The following is a 19,427-nucleotide window of genomic DNA, read 5'->3' on the forward strand; positions in this document are numbered from 1 at the left end:
GCAGCATCATGCTGTGGGGATGTTTTTCAGCGGCAGGGACTGGGAGACTAGTCAGGATCGAGGGAAAGATGAACGGAGCAAAGTACTGTGAGATCCTTGATGAAAACCTGCTCCAGAGCGCTCAGGACCTCAGACTGGGGCGAAGGTTCACCTTCCAACAGGACAACGACCCAAAGCACACAGCCAAGACAATGCAGGAGTGGCTTCGGGACAAGTCTCTGAATGTCCTTGAGTGGCCCAGCCAGAGCCTGGATTTGAACCTGATCGAACATTTCTGGAGAGACCTGAAATGAGCTCTCCATCCAACCTGACAGAGCTTGAGAGGATTTGCAGAGAAGAATGGGAGAAACTCCCCAAATACAGGTGTGCCAAGCTTGTAGCTTCATACCCGAGAAGACTCAAGGCTGTAATCGCTGCCAAAGGTGCCTCAACAAAGTACTGAGTAAAGGGTCTGAATACTTATGTAAATGTGAAATTTCAGTTTTTATTTTTAATACATTTGCAGAAAAAAAATAAAATAAAATGCTTTGTCATTATGGGGTATTGTGTGTAGATTGATGAGGGATTTTAATCCAAAATGTGGAAAAAGTCAAGGGGTCTGAATACTTTCTGAATAGACTGTACATGACCAACACCTTGCCTAAAGCGACCATGTACTTCTGTACATGGTCACTCAGTTGGTAGAGCATGGCGCTTGCAACACAAGGGTTGTGGGTTTGATTCCCACGGGGGGCCAGTATGAAAAATGTACGCACTCACTAATTGTAAGTCGCTCTGGATAAGAGCGTCTGCTAAATGACTAAAATGTCAATTGGATCACTAAAAATGTACTTGCTTCAGTCTTTAATCAAGTGTTGCTGTAGTACAGACTGTGGTGGCACCTTAATTGGGGAGGACGGGCTCACAGTAATGGCTGGAATGGAATGAATGGAATGGTATCGACACATCAAACACATGGTTTCCTTGTGTTTGATACCATTCGATTCACTTTAATTCCAGTCATTATTATGAGCCGTCCTCTCTCGCCAGCCTCCTGTGTGCTTTAGCCTACCTACAGTGCTGGCTAACAACATGTAAAACTCTGCCAGGTCTTCTTCATCTAAAGCAATTACGGCATTAATTAGACATTACTGTGAACGGTTTAGAGATGATAGGAAAAAATTAATGTGACCATAAAATGAGTAAATCTGTGTAACATTTACTGTACAGATACTCAAATGAGCTTTTTTCAATCAATTATAATGAAGACATTCATTAAAAGAACGAAGGAATATAATCTTTCACAGCGATTCCCAGACGTGTTGCACAATAATACAGTGCAGCCATATTCCATAATAACAAATGCTAACTCAATGTCACTGTGACATGTTATAATCCTTGTGACCTGTGCGTCAATCTAAGTAACATAATAAAACAATCCCCATCAAAATCTGTCAGTTTAAGCTAGAGATATCAGGCCTTCTGCATCTGTGGTGGAAAGTGGCTGAGTTACAGCGGTGTTTGTCAGACCATGAGACATCCCGAAAATCAGTCTTCTCACAAAAACGTCTGTAGCCTCCGAACGGTTTGGCCTACAAACTATTATGAAAAGGGGAGACTCTCACAAACACGATGGTGTTCTCCGTTTTGCTCTACGACCCCCACGGGACTCGTCTGAAGTCAACTGTGTGCCAACTTCTGTCTGTAGGGTCTGAACCATTTGAGCTACAAACAAATATGACCCCACTGTGGGGATCTAGATGTGATGACTAGCTTAGAAAGAATGCATTAATGATTAAACATAAAGGGTTTGTACTGTACTGATATAAATTGTTTCACATAACAAGCTGTGATTCATGTGAGGAACGTTAGGGGGTAGGATGAGATAAGACTTGTATTTCTCACAGACACGAACACTGCCTCTTTGTGATCTGTGAACCGTCCAAGGACGTAGGTACAGGGGAACAGTGTCTATGGGTGATGACTCTACAGGTTGTGATGATAACAAACTTATGCCTGGCAACAGTGTGCAACAGTGGAGCGCCAAGGGGCTGGGACCAGCCTGTGCGCCAACGATTGGCTGAGTAAGTCTAAACCACGCTCAGTCTCTACTCTGATTGGCCAGCAGGGAGCGGGAACTATCTCTGTCAGAGTATTTTAAGAAGAACTCATAACAATGGCTTAGTTCTCTGAGTGCCCTGCGTGGTATTTCAGTGGACCCGTATATACGAACTTCATATTTACCATTGAAGTGGTTTGCATTAATTAAAATACTAGTCTATTTAGAAGACGTGTATTGACCTCTTTTGTTCCTAATACCAGATTTGAATTGACGCAACTTAACACCACTATGGAAAGGGGAGACTCTCACAAACATAATGGTGTTCAATTGTTTTGTTCTATGACCCCCAAGTGTCACGGGACTCGTCTGAAAGTAACCCATAAATACAAATGGAAGTATGGAGGTAGTTTTGTGCCAACAAAAATAAGGGGTTAAATATGTGCGGTATGACCATCTTAAAATAATTCAATTTGTTAGCTTAGGTTTTTAAGAGAGGGTGTTGTTTAGCACTCTCACAGTTCATTGTGACAGTAGCTCTTATTTTCAGCAGTGTTCTTATTTCTGCCACCGCAACAGGCCAGCAATAGAGTGAGTTGTACTTACAATCTAACAAAGAAATCATTATGCCATAACACTGAAGAAAAAAGCCAGTACACATGGACAAAGGTGCTACAGGCAAAGCGCTACTTCCTGAAATTCTCACATGTGATGTGCCATCAAAAAAATATATACATTGCTACATAACATTCTGACAATGCATTTAAGCAGCACTCATTAAAATGGCAAGATCACTACAAATACCCAAATTGGCGTTTATCTACAGTGCAGTATTTCATGGCGAGTTTAAAATGCAACAGTTATGCTGCATCATGTACAATCACCAGAGGAAAACACTGTTGCTTTGTCTTCGATTTGTCCCCTGAGATAAAGGTAATGAACAGAACATTGTATTTTATGACCTTGGCCAGTATTGATCATATAACCCACATAATGTGTTAATTGTGTTAATGAACCTTGATAAGGTAGCATAAGTTACTGCCTACATAACCAGCCAAGGGTTAAGAGCCTTGCCAATTAATGTTATGTTTCTTTAGAATTTGGGTGTATTTCGTGTTGCTTGTCATTGTTATTATTATTCCTCATGCTGATTTCCAATAATACTGATTTCCATACGTACTGTATACTTAACCTACTGACTATGTTACCTGTGAATTTACGTTATGCAATGTATGAGTCATTGAGAATTGTTTGTGCATTTCCAAACTCTAGTGACAAACATTCACATTTGTATGTGTCTCAGCTACGCTAAGCATATATAATTGTGTTTCCTCCAATTACCTAAGAAACAGCCAAATTATTTGCACATATCGAGACTACGACATTAAGCCAACTATCTGGCAAGGATGCTGAGGTATTTCTTAGTCCCTGTCACTAGACCTGATAGACTGCATTGTGTCTTATTTCAGTTCCATTTTCATGAAGGAGAGTCTGGACTGGACTGGTGTTTTATGTCCCTTCCCGTAGAGTTCCGTAACATGAACAGTACATCCATGGCAGAAAAACAGAGATTACATTTACATTTACATTTACGTCATTTAGCAGACGCTCTTATCCAGAATGACTTACAAATTGGTGCATTCACCTTATGATAGCCAGTGGGACAACCACTTTACAATCTATTTTTAAATATTTTTTAAATTTTTTAATTAATAATTTTTCAAGTATATTAATAATTCATTTGTTTTATATATATATTTTTTGAATTATTTGTCAATAATTTATTATTTATCTTGTACCTATTTTTTTTTTCTTCTGTCATATATATATATTTTTTTAATATTCTTTTTTTTCTTTTTGTGGGGGTGGGGTAGAAGGATTACTTTCATACTATCCCAGGTATTCCTTAAAGAGGTAGGGTTTCAAGTGTCTCCGGAAGGTGGTCAGTGACTCCGCTGTCCTGGCATCATGAGGGAGCTTGTTCCACCATTGGGGTGCCAGAGCAGTGAACAGTTTTGACTGGGCTGAGCGGAAACTGTGCTTCCGCAGAGGAAGGGGGACCAGCAGGCCAGAGGTGGAAGGACGCAATGCCCTCTTTTGGGTGTAGGGACTGATCAGAGCCTGAAGGTAAGGAGGTGCCGTTCCCCTCACAGCTCCGTAGGCAAGCACCATGGTCTTGTAGCAGATTTTTTTTGTCATTTAGCAGACGCTCTTATCCAGAGCGACTTACAGTTAGTGAGTGCATACATTATTTAATTTTTTTAATACTGGCCCCCCGTGGGAAACGAACCCACAACCCTGGCTTTGCTAACGCCATGCATTACCAACTGAGCTACATCCCTGCCGGCCATTCCCTCCCCTACCCTGGACAACTGTGCGCCGCCCCATGGGTCTCCCGGTCGCGGCCGGCTACGACAGAGCCTGGATTCGAACCAGGATCTTTAGTGGCACAGCTAGCACTGCGATGCAGTGCCTTAGACCACTGCGCCACTCGGGAATGCCCAGATGCGGGCTTCAACTGGAAGCCAGTGGAGTGTGCGGAGGAGCGGGGTGACGTGAGAGAACTTGGGAAGGTTGAACACCAGACGGGCTGCAGCGTTCTGGATGAGTTTTAGGGGTTTAATGGCACAGGCAGGGAGACCAGCCAACAGCGAGTTGCAGTAATCCAGACGGGAGATGACAAGTGCCTGGATTAGGAACTGTGCCGCTTCCTGTGTAAGGTAGGATTGTACTCTGCGAATGCTGTAGAGCATGAACCTACAGGATCGGGTCACCGCTTAGATGTTAGCGGAGAACGACAGGGTGTTGTCGATGGTCACGCCAAGGGTCTTTGCACTCTTGGAGGAGGTCACAACGGAGTTGTCAACCGTGATGGCGAGATCATGGAGTGGGCAGTCCTTCCCCGGGAGGAAGAGCAGCTCCGTCTTGCCGAGGTTCAGCTTGAGGTGGAGATCCGACATCCACACTGATATGTCTGCCAGACATGCAGAGATGCGATTCGCCACCTGGTTATCAGAAGGGGGAAAGGAGAAGATTAATTGTGTGTCGTCTGCGTAGCAATGAAAGGAGAGACCATGTGAGGATATGACAGAGCCAAGTGACTTGGTGTATAGAGAGAATAGGAGAGGGCCTAGAACTGAGCCCTGGGGGACACCAGTGGTGAGAGCACGTGGTGCGGAGACAGATTCTCGCCACGCCACCTGGTAGGAGCGACCTGTCAGGTAGAACGCAATCCAAGAGTGAGCCGCGCTGGAGATGCCCAACTCGGAGAGGGTGGAGAGGAGGATCTGATGGTTCACAGTATCAAAGGCAGCAGATAGGTCTAGAAGGATGAGAGCAGAGGAGAGAGAGTTAGCTTTAGCAGTGCGGAGAGCCTCCGTGACACAGAGAAGAGCAGTCTCAGTTGAATGACCAGTCTTGAAACCTGACTGGTTTGGATCAAGAAGGTCATTCTGAGAGAGATAGCAGGAGAGTTGGCTATAGACGGCACGCTCAAGAGTTTTGGAGAGAAAATAAAGAAGGGATACTGGTCTGTATTTGTTGACATCGGAGGGATCGAGTGTAGGTTTTTTGAGGAGGGGTGCAACTCTCACTTTCTTAAAGATGGAAGGGACATAGCCAGTGGACAAGGATGAGTTGATGAGCGAGGTGAGGTAAGGGAGAAGGTCTCTGGAAATGGTCTGGAGAAGAGAGGAGGGGATAGGGTCAAGCGGGCAGGTTGTTGGGCGGCCGGCCATCACAAGTCGCAAGATTTCATCTGGAGAGAGAGGGAGAAATAAGTCAAAGCATAGGGTAGGGCAGTGTGAGCAGGACCAGCGGTGTCATTTGACTTAATAAATGAGGATTGGATGTCGTCAACCTTCTTTTCAAAATGGTTGACAAAGTCATCCACAGAGAGGGAGGAGGGAGGGGGAGGAGGAGGAGGAGGAGGAGGATTCAGCAGGTAGGAGAAGGTGGCAAAGAGCTTCCTAGGGTTAGAGGCAGAGGCTTGAAATTTAGAGTGATAGAAAGTAGCTTTAGCAGCAGAAACGGAGGAAGAGAATGTAGAGAGGAGGGAGTGGAAAGATGACAGGTCCGCAGGGAGTCTAGTTTTCCTCCATTTCCGCTCGGCTGCCCGGATCCCTGTTCTCTGAGCTCGCAATGAATTGTCAAGCCACGGAGCAGGAGGGGAGGACCGTGCCGGCCGGGAGGATAGGGGACATAGAGAGTCAAAAGATTCAGAGAGGGAGGAGAGGAGGGTTGAGGAGGCAGAATCAGGAGATTGGAGGGAGAAGGATTTAGCAGAGGGAAGAGATGATAGGATGGAAGACGAGAGAGTAGCGGGAGAGAGAGAGCGAAGATTGCGACGGCACATTACCATCTGAGTAGGGGCAGAGTGAGTAGTGTTGGAGGAGAGCGAGAGAGAAAAGATACGAAGTAGTGGTCGGAGACTTGGAGGGGAGTTGCAGTGAGATTAGTAGAAGAACAGATCTAGTAAAGATGAGGTCAAGCATATTGCCTGCATTGTGAGTAGGGGGGGACAGTGTGAGGGTGAGGTCAAAAGAGGAAAGGAGTGGAAAGAAGGAGGCAGAGAGAAATGAGTCAAAGGCAGACGTAGGGAGGTTAAAGTCATCAGAACTGTGAGGGGTGAGCCATCCTCAGGAAAGGAACTTATCAAGGCGTCAAGCTCATTGATGAACGGCAGTTCCAGAGGCTACCGGAGACCTGGAACTCCACGTGGGTCGTGCGCGCAGGGACCACCAGATTAGAGTGGCAGCAGCCACGCCGTGTGAAGCGTTTGTATGGCCTGTGCGGAGAGGAGAGAACAGGGATAGACAGACACATAGTTGACAGGTTACAGAAAAGGCTACAATAATGCAAAGGAGATCGGAATGAAATTAACTAAGCATCTGGGAAAGCGAGAGAGCGGGGCCTCTCTCACGTTTCACTGAAACACTCAAATATAACTCTCCCAACTTCCACATTAGATTAATATACTTTAGTTAGTGTCTGGTCTGTTAGCAATGTTACCAAACAGACTAGTTCTGTCTCTTACCTGTAGTTAGCGTCTGGTCTGTTAGCGATGTTACCAAACAGACTAGTTCTGTCTCTTACCTCTAGTTAGTGTCTGGTCTGTTAGCGATGTTACCAAACAGACTAGTTCTGTCTCTTACATCTAGTTAGTGTCTGGTCTTTTAGCAATGTTACCAAACAGACTAGTTCTGTCTCTTACCTCTAGTTAGTGTCTGGTCTTTTAGCGATGTTACCAAACAGACTAGTTCTGTCTCTTACCTCTAGATAGCGTCTGGTCTATTAGCGATGTTACCAAACAGACTAGTTCTGTCTCTTACCTCTAGTTAGTGTCTGGTCTATTAGCGATGTTACCAAACAGACTAGTTCTGTGTCTTGCCTCTAGTTAGTGTCTGGTCTATTAGCGATGTTACCAAACAGACTAGTTCTGTCTCTTACCTCTAGTTAGTGTCTGGTCTATTAGCGATGTTACCAAACAGACTAGTTCTGTCTCTACCTCAAGTTAGTGTCTGGTCTATTAGCGATGTTACCAAACAGATTAGTTCTGTCTCTTGCCTCTAGTTAGTGTCTGGTCTATTAGCGATGTTACCAAACAGACTAGTTCTGTCTCTTGCCTCTAGTTAGTGTCTGGTCTATTAGCGATGTTACCAAACAGACTAGTTCTGTCTCTTACCTCAAGTTAGTGTCTGGTCTATTAGCGATGTTACCAAACAGATTAGTTCTGTCTCTTGCCTCTAGTTAGTGTCTGGTCTATTAGCGATGTTACCAAACAGACTAGTTCTGTCTCTTACCTCTAGTTAGTGTCATAAATGTGGTTAGTATCTCTAGTTAGTGTCTCTAGTTAGAGATCCTTCAGATAAGGCAGAATTATTAGCTACAGTGACTGTGTGGAATCAAATCCAGTATCTCTCTTCCCTTCTCTGTGCCCTTCTTGACCCCCTTCTCCAGTATCTACAGTAAGAGAACTGGACAGGTGAGAACAACAGGACTAGTATACACATTACAAAAACATGAAAGTGTATTTTGATTCTCTCTCATTTTGACAAATCAATATCATGTGTAGTTTGCTAATCATATCACACGTATGCCTACATACTGAATGTCTGAATCGTCAACAATGGACTGTGGTCATGCTTCCTTTAAAATCACTGTTCTATGGAAAGTGATTGACAGTTTGCTAATGGAACACCTATTGTGTGTCCGATTTTTTTGAGTGTGGCACATATATCTGATACGCCCTACGCCCACTTCCTAATGCACTCCCTGCTTCCCCTCCATCCATACCCCCCTGAAGCCAAAATCAATACAGCAGACACCGTCATTAGATGTAATAGTCGGGTGGAGATTCAAAACCATTTCAGGGGGCACTGATACATTCCCTCCCCCCCTCTCCTCCCATGTCTTCCTCTCTAGTGTCATTAATGCCTTCTGATGTGTTGTAGGAATCATATCAGCTTGACAGTGCTAAATGACTTACTGTGGTCTCTGGCTCTAGTCTGAAGGTGCTTGTCTTGGTTCTGATGAGTTTATAAATTGGTTGTTAATTGTAGTGCATATTTGTATGGCTTTGTAAATATCAGGAGATGGGCTCCGCTGAATACGTGGGTCTCAATCCCTTGAAAGAGCATTAAGGAAATGTTTTGGCAAAAACATTCTTCACCATGCTGCTATCATGAAGTGACAAAATACTGTTTATATTGGTGTGATTTCTCTAAGGGTTGATTCAAAGGGACATTTTGCTGTGCAGATTTTCCTCACTGCATATTTGATAGTACTAAAGCCCAGGGCTAATAACTTGCAAACTGTCTATTATGTGTTTGTCTGCCAAACAAACAAACCCTGGTTACTGTGATACATGAGTTAATTAGTCAATTAGTGTGAAGATTAGAAGAGTTTGTCATTTTGTTCTGCAAAGCGACAACAATCTGATGTGATAAATTGAATCCCAGTCCTTTAATGTAACCTCTCCACCCTGAGGCATGGTGATTACTGTCTATCTTCTTTCAATAGAGAATGAGAAGGAATTATCACACCAATATTCATTACATTGAGTTTATGGAAGGATTAAAGCGAGCAAATGTTGGCTTATGGGGGTGATAGCGTTTATTGTTGAAATCATTCCTGCCATCTCGAGTCTGGATTTAGCCCCAAGACAATATAGATCTATCTTCTGTAATCTTCTCCATCCTCTGACTGTATTACTTCCACTCTCCACAGCTATACAGACACACTAATTGCGTCTGAGCAGTAGAAAGACGTTGTCCAGTTATATTGCAGTCTTGTACTGATGGGCACTGTGGTTGTGGGTACAGATGCTTGAACAATAAGCCATTATATAAAGGATCTAGTTGCTATTTAGCATTCTTCCCTGTAACCCACTTGTGCTATTTGCTCGACACCGGACAGACTAAACACAATCAAACACCTCTCCGCCTGCCCTTCAGGAAAGGAGTGTGCTAAATTGGATTCATTGACAAATAACATTTGGAGAGCAAATTTGTTATAAGGAGTGGGTCAGGAATTACAATTGTGTGTCATAGGCTGCGTTTAGACAGGCAGCCCAATTCTGATATTGTTTTCCACCAGTTGGTCTTTTGACCAATCACATCAGATCTTTTCACATCAGATCTTTTTCAGACCTGATCTGATTGGTCAAAAGACTAACTGGTGGAAAAAAAATCAGAATTGGGCTGCCTGTCTAAACGCAGCCCTAGTCCACATTTATGTCAACAGCCTGCACAACTTGAGTTTTTGGCATGTCTAAATCTGCATACATGGGTGAGATCTAACCCACAAAGGCAAATAACACCAGAGAATTGGCAGTTCAGGTCAATGCTGGAAAAGGTTAGACATACCAGTATCCTAGCCAGTTGAAGACACAGGGTGGCTTACCACCAGGAAATCATGACATCGGACATTGAGTCTTGAATATGGAAGGATACACTGAGCAACAGGGTTGACAACTGTTGATAACATACCGTACAGCGTTGTCCATTCGGGACACAGTGAGGTAGGCTGCCAGATTGGCCGTGTAGGAGGAACACACAATGAGGGTGAAGAGCCACCAGCTGCCCATGACGATACGCAGAGCCACAGAACCCAGGATGGAGTCTCCCCCTAGGAACACAACAACATAAGATATAGTGTACTGTACGAAGTCTTGAACAATAACATTATGCTGATTTGATTCACTGTTTGTGATATCACAATTTATTGCACCATTGTTCTGTCGGTTTTATTTGAGCCTGTTGGTCCTATTGATCTGGTGTACATTTATAATGTTTCTGTATTTTTCAGGACCCCTTGAAAATGAGATCTCAATCATTTATTCTACTCTCTCTCACCTGTCTCTGTATCAATATACTTTAATCTCACTATTTATAACTGTCTCACTGTATCTCTCAATCTGTCCATTTCTGTCTCAATTTTGCTCTCTCTCTTTAACCCTCTTTCTACCAACAACGTTTCCTCTCTAAATTATCCTTCACAATGCCACTGTTTTCCCAGGCAGCTAGTAGAAGATCCATCTATGAGATAAGCTTTTTCATAGCTGTCTCTCTCTCCCTGTAGCAGAGGTCTAAGCACTCTGTCTAACTACACAGGAAACAGATGAGGAAATGTCAATGTAAATTCTCATTTTGAAGACTAAAACCACAGAAATGTCATCTGAGAGATTCAGGGTGTGTGAAAAAAAGAACACGCATTTGTCTCCGAGTGTCACTATCAATGATGTACCCTAAGGACTGTTTTAAAAAGAAATAGAAGACAACCAGAGTATTATTGTGTTCAAGCCTCAGTGAGTTTTATTAAATTGGCTTGAGGCACTTACAGTGGCTTGCGAAATTATTCACCCCCCTTGGCATTTTTCCTATTTTGTTGCCTTACAACCTGGAATTAAAATAGATTTTTTGGGGGGTTTGTGTGGCCTACCACTTTGCGGCTGAGCCGTTGTTGCTCCTAGACATTTCCACTTCACAATAACAAATGATACAAACCCCCAAAAAATCAATTTTATTCCAGCTTGTAAGGCAACAAAATAGGCAAAACGCCAAGGGGGATGAATACTTTTGCAAGGCACTGTTTGCCAAGGTCAAGAGGTCAAGAGGTTCCAGGAGATTCGTCTCAGAGAGGCATTTGTGGAACTTGACCTAAAGGCACAAGGTCATAGGGTCAAATATACTCAAAACTAAATGTAAAATGACCAAAAATATGTGGACACCTGCTCGTCGAACATCTAATTCCAAAATTATGCTTATTAATATGTAGTTTGTCTCCCCTTTGCTGCTATAACAGCCTCCACTCTTCTGGGAAGGCTTTCCTCTAGATGTTGGAACATTGCTGCAGGCCAATTCATCCCAAAGATGTTCGATGGGGTTGAGGTCAGGGCTCTGTGCAGGCCAGTCAAGTTCTTCCACACCGATCTCGACAAACCATTTCATTATGGACCTCGCTTTGAGCACGGGGGCATTGTCATGCTGAAACAGGAAAGGGCCTTCTCCAAACTGTTGCCACAAAGTTGGGAGCACAGAATCGTCTAGATTAGAATGTCATTGTAGGCTGTAGCGTTACGATTTTCCTTCACTGGCACTAAGGGGCCTAGCCCAAACCATGAAAAATGGCCCCAGACCATTATTCCTTCTCCACCTAACTTTACACTTGGCATTATGCATTGGGGCAGGTAGCGTTCTCCTGCCATCCGCCAAACCCAGATTCAAAGTGCCATACTTTAATAGATGACGTTGAGAGTTTAACAGGGGTTGCTAAAGGAGTCATTTATTCACATCTTAGATGCCTGGATCCAGACCAGACTCAAATACCTGATATTCCTTCCATCAAAGGAACCCTTTAAATGCTATAGTGGAAAATGGGCTCCATGCTTCAAATGAAACCACTCTGTGCTGCTAACTGTATGTGTGGCATTCATAGGGACATAACAAAAGCCTTTTCTATTGCTTATATGTCTGGTTATATACAGCACCAGTCAAAAGTTTGGACACACCTACTCATTCAATGTAGAATAATAGTGAAGACATCAACACTATGAAAGAATACATATGGAATCATGTAGTAACCAAAAAAGTGTTAAACAAATCAAAATATATTTTGTATTTGAGATTCTTCAAATAGCCACCCTTTGCCTTGATGACATCTTTGCACACTTTTGGCATTCTCTCAACCAGCTTCACCTGGAATACTTTTCCAACAGTCTTCCCACATATGCTGAGCACTTGTTGGCTGCTTTTCCTTCACTCTGCGGTCGGTCTCATCCCAAACCATCTCAATTGGGTTGAGGTTGGGGGATTGTGGAGGCCAGGTCATCTGGTGCAGCACTCCATCACTCTCCTTCTTGGTAAAATAGCCCTTACACAGCCTGGAGGTGTGTTGGGTCATTGTCCTGTTGAAAAACAAATGATAGTCCCACTAAGCCCAAACCAGATGGGATGGCGTATCACTGCAGAATGCTGTGATAGCCATGCTGGTTAAGTGTGCCTTGAATTCTAAATAAATCACAGACAGTGTCACCAGCAAAGCACCCCCACACCATAACATCTCCTCCTCCATGCTTTACGGTGGGAAATATACATGCGGAGATCATCCGTTTACCTACTCTGCATCTCACAAAGACACGGCGGTTGGAACCAAAAATCTCAAATTTGGACTCATCAGACCAAAGGACAGATTTCCACCGGTCTAATGTCCATTGCTCGTGTTTCTTGGCCCAAGCAAGTCTCTTCTTATTATTGGTGTCCTTTAGTAGTGGTTTCTTTGCAGTAATTCGACCATGAAGGCCTGATTCTCGCAGTCTCCTCTGAACAGTTGATGTTGAGATGTGTCTGTTACTTGAACTCTGTGAAGCATTTATTTGGGCTGCAATCTGAGGTGCAGTTATCTCTAATTAACTTATCCTCTGCAGCAGAGGTAACTCTGGGTCTTCCATTCCTGTGGCGGTCCTCATTAGAGCCAGTTTCATCATAACGCTTGATGGTTTTTGCGACTGCACTTGAATAAATGTTCAAAGTTCTTGAAATGTTCCATATTGACTGACTTTCATATCTTAAAGTAATGATGGACTGTTGTTTCTCTTTGCTTATTTGAGTTGTTCTTGCCATAATATGGACTTGGTCTTTTACCAAATAGGGCTATCTTCTGTATACCCCCCTACCTTGTCACAACACAACTGATTGGCTCAAACGCATTAAGAAGGAAAGAAATTCCACTAATTAACTTTTAAGAAGGCACACCTGTTTAATTGAAATGCATTCCAGGTGACTATCTCATGAAGCTGGTTGAGATAATGCCAAGAGTGTGCAAAGCTGTCATCAAGGCATAGGGTGGCTATTTGAAGAATCTCAAACATAAAATATATTTTGATTTGTTTAACACTTTTTTGGTTACTACATGATTCCATGTGTGTTATTTCATAGTTTTGATGTCTTCACTATTATTCTACAATGTAAAAAATATTAAAAATAAAGAAAAACCCTTGAATGAGTAGGTGTGTCCAAACTTTTGACTGGTAGTGTATTTATATACATCTAGCCATCTATGGATCTATCTATGTTTGTGTCATATTGCTGCCAACGGACTGAGGTACCACGATGGTCAAAAGTCGCTGTCTTGTTGTTGGTGATATTGTAACAAGTAAGCATTTCACTGTATATGAAGCAACTTTGCTGCAAAATGCTGGTGTACCCTGTTTCTTCTCTTGTGATGCCACATTACCAAGCTCACCTTGCTGCACAAAGGCTCCGTAGACAATCCAGATGGCGCTCTGCAGGGAGGTGGACACAGAGGTGGCCTGGTGTCCCCCTGGGGGATTCTGGGAGCGGACTGACTGGACGCGCCTCAGGATGAAGATCATGACCCCGACCACGGGGATGGCGGCTGCGATGCACGCCCACACGGCCAGGTCAAAGGGCGCTAGGAGAGAGAAGATATTGATCTTCTCCTCTGACTTCCTCATCAGAATCCCCACGGAGTAGTCCAGGTAGCGCTTGCTAAAGTCCACCACGCTCTCCCTCTCTGGAGTTATGGTGATGGCTGATACTGCCATGTCTGCTCGCTGTGTATAGATAGAGAGATACATCAGTTACAGCCATGACATTGAAGCTGTTGGTTCGGAGATCATAATCTGTTGTTGATGTTTGGCAAATAAAATAAAGTAAAATGTCTGTCTGTTGTGGTTTTTTGTTTGCTCTTTGGGATTGAAATGAAAGCGTCATGATTTTGCCCTCTGTTATTTTTTATTTCACACAGCAGAAGGCCGTGCTTTTTCTCCATCTTCTTTTTAAACAGTGAGACAGCATTTTTTCAGCACTTTCCCTGACTGAACCAAACTCATTTTCTCATGCTCTCTCTTGTCTCTCTGCAGCAGACATATGGTGAGCAATATGTTTGGAACATGAAATGGCAATAAAATCTCAGTGTCGAATCACAATACATATAGAATCGTGAGAATCACAATACATATCATATTGGCACCTAAGTATTGTAATAATATTGTATCATGAGGTCCCTGGCACTAATGCAGACCTATAGAGGTCAGACATTCCACATGGCAATCAACTAAATCCTTTTATTGTAAAGCTTTATTGTAAACGTTAATCTGAAATGACAGAGTTACAGTACACTGATCACATTTTGCTAGTGTCCAGTGCTGGTGTATCTGTTTTTCTCCTCATTTCACAGCATTGTCAACACACTGGTAATGGCATGGTTTTGGACACCTGCTGCTGGAGTGGGACCCTATGACACAAATCATATGTCTGGATTGTTGGGCTAAACAATAGCTCTCTAACTCAAGGCCATAATCAAAGATAAGTTGTCCCTCCATGAAGTGATATTGTCTGCAGATTATCATTAGTGTGAAGGGCTGAAAAGTAGCTTATCTGGGCTGCATTCTCTGCAGCAAGCTCACTTACAGGAAATTACAGGGACTTGCACATTGTGCAAAATAATGCAAAAAAGCCAACAACAGTCTTATTTCTACTGGTTATGATCTACTCCATTGGGTGATATAATTGTCCCATGCCAACTTACTCCCCACCTGCCCACTCACTCTCCTACTGTTAGCATTGTTAGCCTGCTGAGTTGAAGTCCCTCCTGCACTGGTGGGACTGCTTTATCTGAAGCAGCCTGACCGTCAGCCTGATGGCCAGACTGTAGTGGGTCCACTCTGATGCAAACATAATTTGGCCATATCAGATCTGCCACAATAGAGAGCCATCACACTGAAGAACATGTGAGGTGAAGTATCTTTCCAAGAAGGCCCAAATTATAATGGACTCCACTGTGTCAAGGCTACAGTCAGCTACCAAGGGCTGATAGAACTGCAGCAATAGGCAAGATGATGTCCCCAGAGCAGTCAACAGCAAACTATCGATCAACCTTCAAAATAAACAGTACAAACTCCAGTTGTGATGAACAGACTTACCTTACTGATGAGATCTCCGATCATGCCGTTCCAGGAGCCATTTGAGGTAGGGGAGCCATACTTCCCATCGGCCACCTGGTAGATCTCATACCTGAAGCCCAGGATCTTGGCCAGAGAATCCAGAACATCTATGGAGAAGCCTTTGTAGCGTTTAGGCTGGCCAAGGATGTTCTCAGCTACCATCACAAAGGGATCCTCCTGTTGGATAACATAAATAAATAACTTTAACTACATGACAACATACAGAGAGTCTTTTTGTAGCCAAAAGTTGAAACACTACTGTACATTTTACAGAGTTGTGTCTGTGTGCATTAATTCACAGTCCCATCATTTGTCAAAAGGCCAGCCTAGTTTCATTAACTGGTCCAGTTCAACCGACAGGTAGAACAGTATTCATTTAGGACTTTTGTGTGACAACTTTCTGAAAACCAGCTGCAGTTTCTATATCAAACTTCATCTTCATAACGAGTCTTCTGGGTGGTTGTTGACCTGTAATACCCAGTGCTGTGGAGAGGTGACACTTCATCAGGCAGAAATTACCACTCTAAATTTACTGCGGTAAACCATGGCTCTTCTTTATGGGAAAGAGTGTCAGGGCTGAACTGAATGGGTGGAAAAGTGAGTTGAAGAGGAAAGCTGCTGGGGTGGATTGGAAAAAACGTCATGATTAAACGGCACTGCCAAGAGGAAGCCGAACAGAACTTATTTGAATAAATATGGAACAGGTAAATCTTGTGTGAAGAGAAAGAACAGAAGCTAAGGCAGCAGCTAAGGATGAGCTGTACGGTTGGAGTTTATGTCTTACAGATGTCCTAGATCAGGGTCGGCCCTAGCCACTAAGCGACATAAACGACTGCTTAGGGTCCCCGTGGCTGCTAGTTTTTAGGAACTCAGTCGGGGTCTCAACTTACTGTTGAGGGTTAGATTAGTAGAATACACTCTGTGCAATTTCATAATTTGGTTGTACATCAGCAGTTTTTCTCTTGTTATGTCAGTCACTGACAGTCACTCAATTAGCTCATGTCAGCTAACATTTTTTAGATTGGTAAATTAGTCTAGCCAGTTATCTACAATACCTGTAGAGGTATTGTTAGAGAGGGGTAAAGGTAAAGATTTTTGTTCAGGCGCCAGGCAGGTATTAACCCTGCCGATTTAACAGTAGAATAAAGAGAGTACCTGTACCAGACACACACACATCAGCAGAAGAGACTGCCTAGGTCCTAGAGTATAGCCTGTTTGCCAGATAGCCAGTGGAGAGAACGGATAAGACACACCATATGCACACCAGTCACAGCACAGGGCTAAACCAACCAATAATACCTCATACAATAATAATGTCAGAGCAACTCAGAGGCAACTTCATAGAAACAACTGACCAGAAAGAACCCAGTCATCAACCTTAGAGGATTTGCAATAATCTGTATTACCTCCCAGTGGTGGAGGGAGTGGGACATAACGGTATGTGTGTAAACCAAATCTCAGTAGTCCCACAAAAAATCAATACAGTTCAAACAATAATAAAAAATAATAAACTCACACGCAACCTCCCTTAAAGTAAGTACTGCTGTGCAAAAGTTCCACAGCAGCATTGAATAAAAAGGACCACAGCACAATAATATAATATGCCATTTAGCAGACGCTTTTATCCAAAGCAACTTACAGTCATGTGTGCATACATTTTTACGTATGGGTGGTCCCGGGGATCAAACCCACTACCCTGGCGTTACAAGCGCAATGCTCTACCAATTGAGCTACAGAGGACCACAATGAGAGAAAAAAAATATTATATGCTATATTCGTCCCTCCCTCCGTCCGACACACTCTTTGGTTAGTTTAGTTCGTCTCATAAAAGCTCCACAACAATGTTGCTAATAATCCATGCAATCAATGGAAAGAGCGGTCCCAACAGATTCCAAACACACAGTAGAGCTGTACACGGCAATCTGACTTAAAACGTTCATAAACTAAGCACGGCAAAAATAAACAAGACTTCTGCAAAGAAATGCACACACTGTCAAAACTGCCACGCCAACCGAGAGCTATCACACAGAGAAGGAAGAGCTATATTTACTTCCTCCTTCCTGACAGCTGGTGCGCTCCTAAAGTGGTGCAGGATGTGCAGAAGTGCAGGATTTCGCCACAAACTTGTAGTAATCATGGTCAAATTACCAACCGGGAACGCAGGGCACATGCCCAGGGGCCCTGACCTCCAGGTGGCCCCCATTGATTTTGTTAGTCACTCTCACTCAGATATCATATTAACATGGCATAAGTCATGGCAAAATGAGTAGAATAATTGCAGGAAATTAGCTATAAACTGCAAGAATGTCTCTCCACCCTATGGCAAAATGGCAATTTCTTCTCTCCGTTGTCAAGAGGAGGGCCACTAAAATGTTGCTTAGGGCCCTCAAAAGGCTAGGGCCGGACTTGTCGTAGATCCACAGAGCCAGATGGAGAAGAAGACCTCACATTATGTCCTAATCCTACTACACAGAAAAGGAGTATAGCATCAACGTGGACAGTTGGTATTGAGTTGGTAATGAGTTGGTAGTGAGTTGGTAGTGAGTTGGTAGTGAGTTGGTAGTGAGTAAGCACTTACCAGTAATGTTACCACCTTGACCGTCACTCCTTGCATGCCGTTTTCTATCCGACTCTCCTTTAGACTACCGTTCAGCCCACGAGTTGAGTCCCAAGTTGCCAACTGAGCGAGAGAGTGAGAGTGAGAGAGAGAGAGAGAGAGAGAGAGAGAGAGAGAGAGACGAGAAGGGAGAGGGAGAGAGTGTCAGCAATATAATTAAACAATCTATTATCTTCAGTGAAAACACAAATTGGTGTGTGATGACAAATCTAATCACCATAGTTGGCACACATGACTCACTTTTAAGAAGCACAGGGAACTGGCCATGCAAATAGATGAGCTGGTCACCAAGGCAACAAGTGGAGCCTCTAGCATGGTAACAGGGTCCTCTATCTAAATGCTGCATCAGCCACACAGCTTGCAACCATACTGAGGGAGTACGGACTGAGCAACATATCATGGCAATGGACGCTGATTGCTAGAGCTGGTGGTGATGACATTGATGATGGGGATGATAATGATGATGGGAATGGAGATAATGATGTAGACATTGACGGTGGTGCCAACGACAATGCACTGCAATGGTTACAAATGAAACAAAAACATTATTACGTTAATCTGAGAGAAAAATACAAAATCTACTGTGTGAAAGTTATCTTTTACAGAAACAAATTCTCGTCCTTCATTGTGCTTCAGCTAGTGCAATTCAATGCATTATGCAACCAATACAAACACATTCATGCCAGTTTGACAGAATGACAGTTAATTAAAGCAGATAACACACATTCTATTAGTTTAACCACCTCACTGAATCCCATCACGTCATACAGCTACAGCATCAAAACCCTTACTCTATTTTGGCTACCTTTGCACCTTACTGGGGAAGTAGAAGTTGTCTTTCCTGTTAACTTCTTAATCACAGTTGCTAGCTGGACAAAGAACTGACAGCTCTTTGGTGGCAGCCCGGGGACCAAGCTGACAGGACAAGAGAGCTGGCCTCAGGCCAGACACCAGGACTGTATCTAAACACAGTGCATAGCTCAGTCTTCCATATGCAGCATGCCCTCTCTACACGGCCTTCCTCCTGCCTACAGGCTATTACAACAATGGTGGGCCAAAAGTAATGGACTGAATGTTTCAAAACCAATATAAAACACTTATATTATTAGCTTGTTTCAAATCATGTTTATGAAAAATGTTATTTGGTTATTTGGGTTTGTTCCAATCACATACTTTCTTCCACTTTCTATCAGACTATGAAATTGGAATGAATGAATTTACTCATTACAGCAAAACTTTATTTTACGCAGTTAATCCCTTTTAGCACTACGCCCAGCAGTCCACTATTCACACTAACCCATTTATAC

At 43.2% G+C, this 19,427-nt stretch overlaps 1 protein-coding gene across 2 annotated transcripts in view; it reads right to left on the reverse strand.

Annotated features, from left to right (window-relative positions):
- LOC121553440 (glutamate receptor ionotropic, delta-1) overlaps positions 1–19,427 on the reverse strand; it is a 396,191-nt gene that overhangs the window by 12,491 nt on the left and 364,273 nt on the right. For both annotated transcript variants that reach the window (XM_041866540.2, XM_041866541.1), the window contains 4 exons: positions 18,082–18,183; positions 15,483–15,680; positions 13,781–14,111; positions 10,027–10,165 (listed from right to left, as the gene is read on the reverse strand). In XM_041866540.2, coding sequence (XP_041722474.1) covers positions 10,027–10,165; positions 13,781–14,111; positions 15,483–15,680; positions 18,082–18,183 — 770 coding nt within the window. The remainder of the gene's footprint in view (positions 1–10,026; positions 10,166–13,780; positions 14,112–15,482; positions 15,681–18,081; positions 18,184–19,427) is intronic.

Source organism: Coregonus clupeaformis, chromosome 37 (assembly GCF_020615455.1).
Source record: "Coregonus clupeaformis isolate EN_2021a chromosome 37, ASM2061545v1, whole genome shotgun sequence".
Classification (NCBI taxonomy): domain Eukaryota; kingdom Metazoa; phylum Chordata; class Actinopteri; order Salmoniformes; family Salmonidae; genus Coregonus; species Coregonus clupeaformis.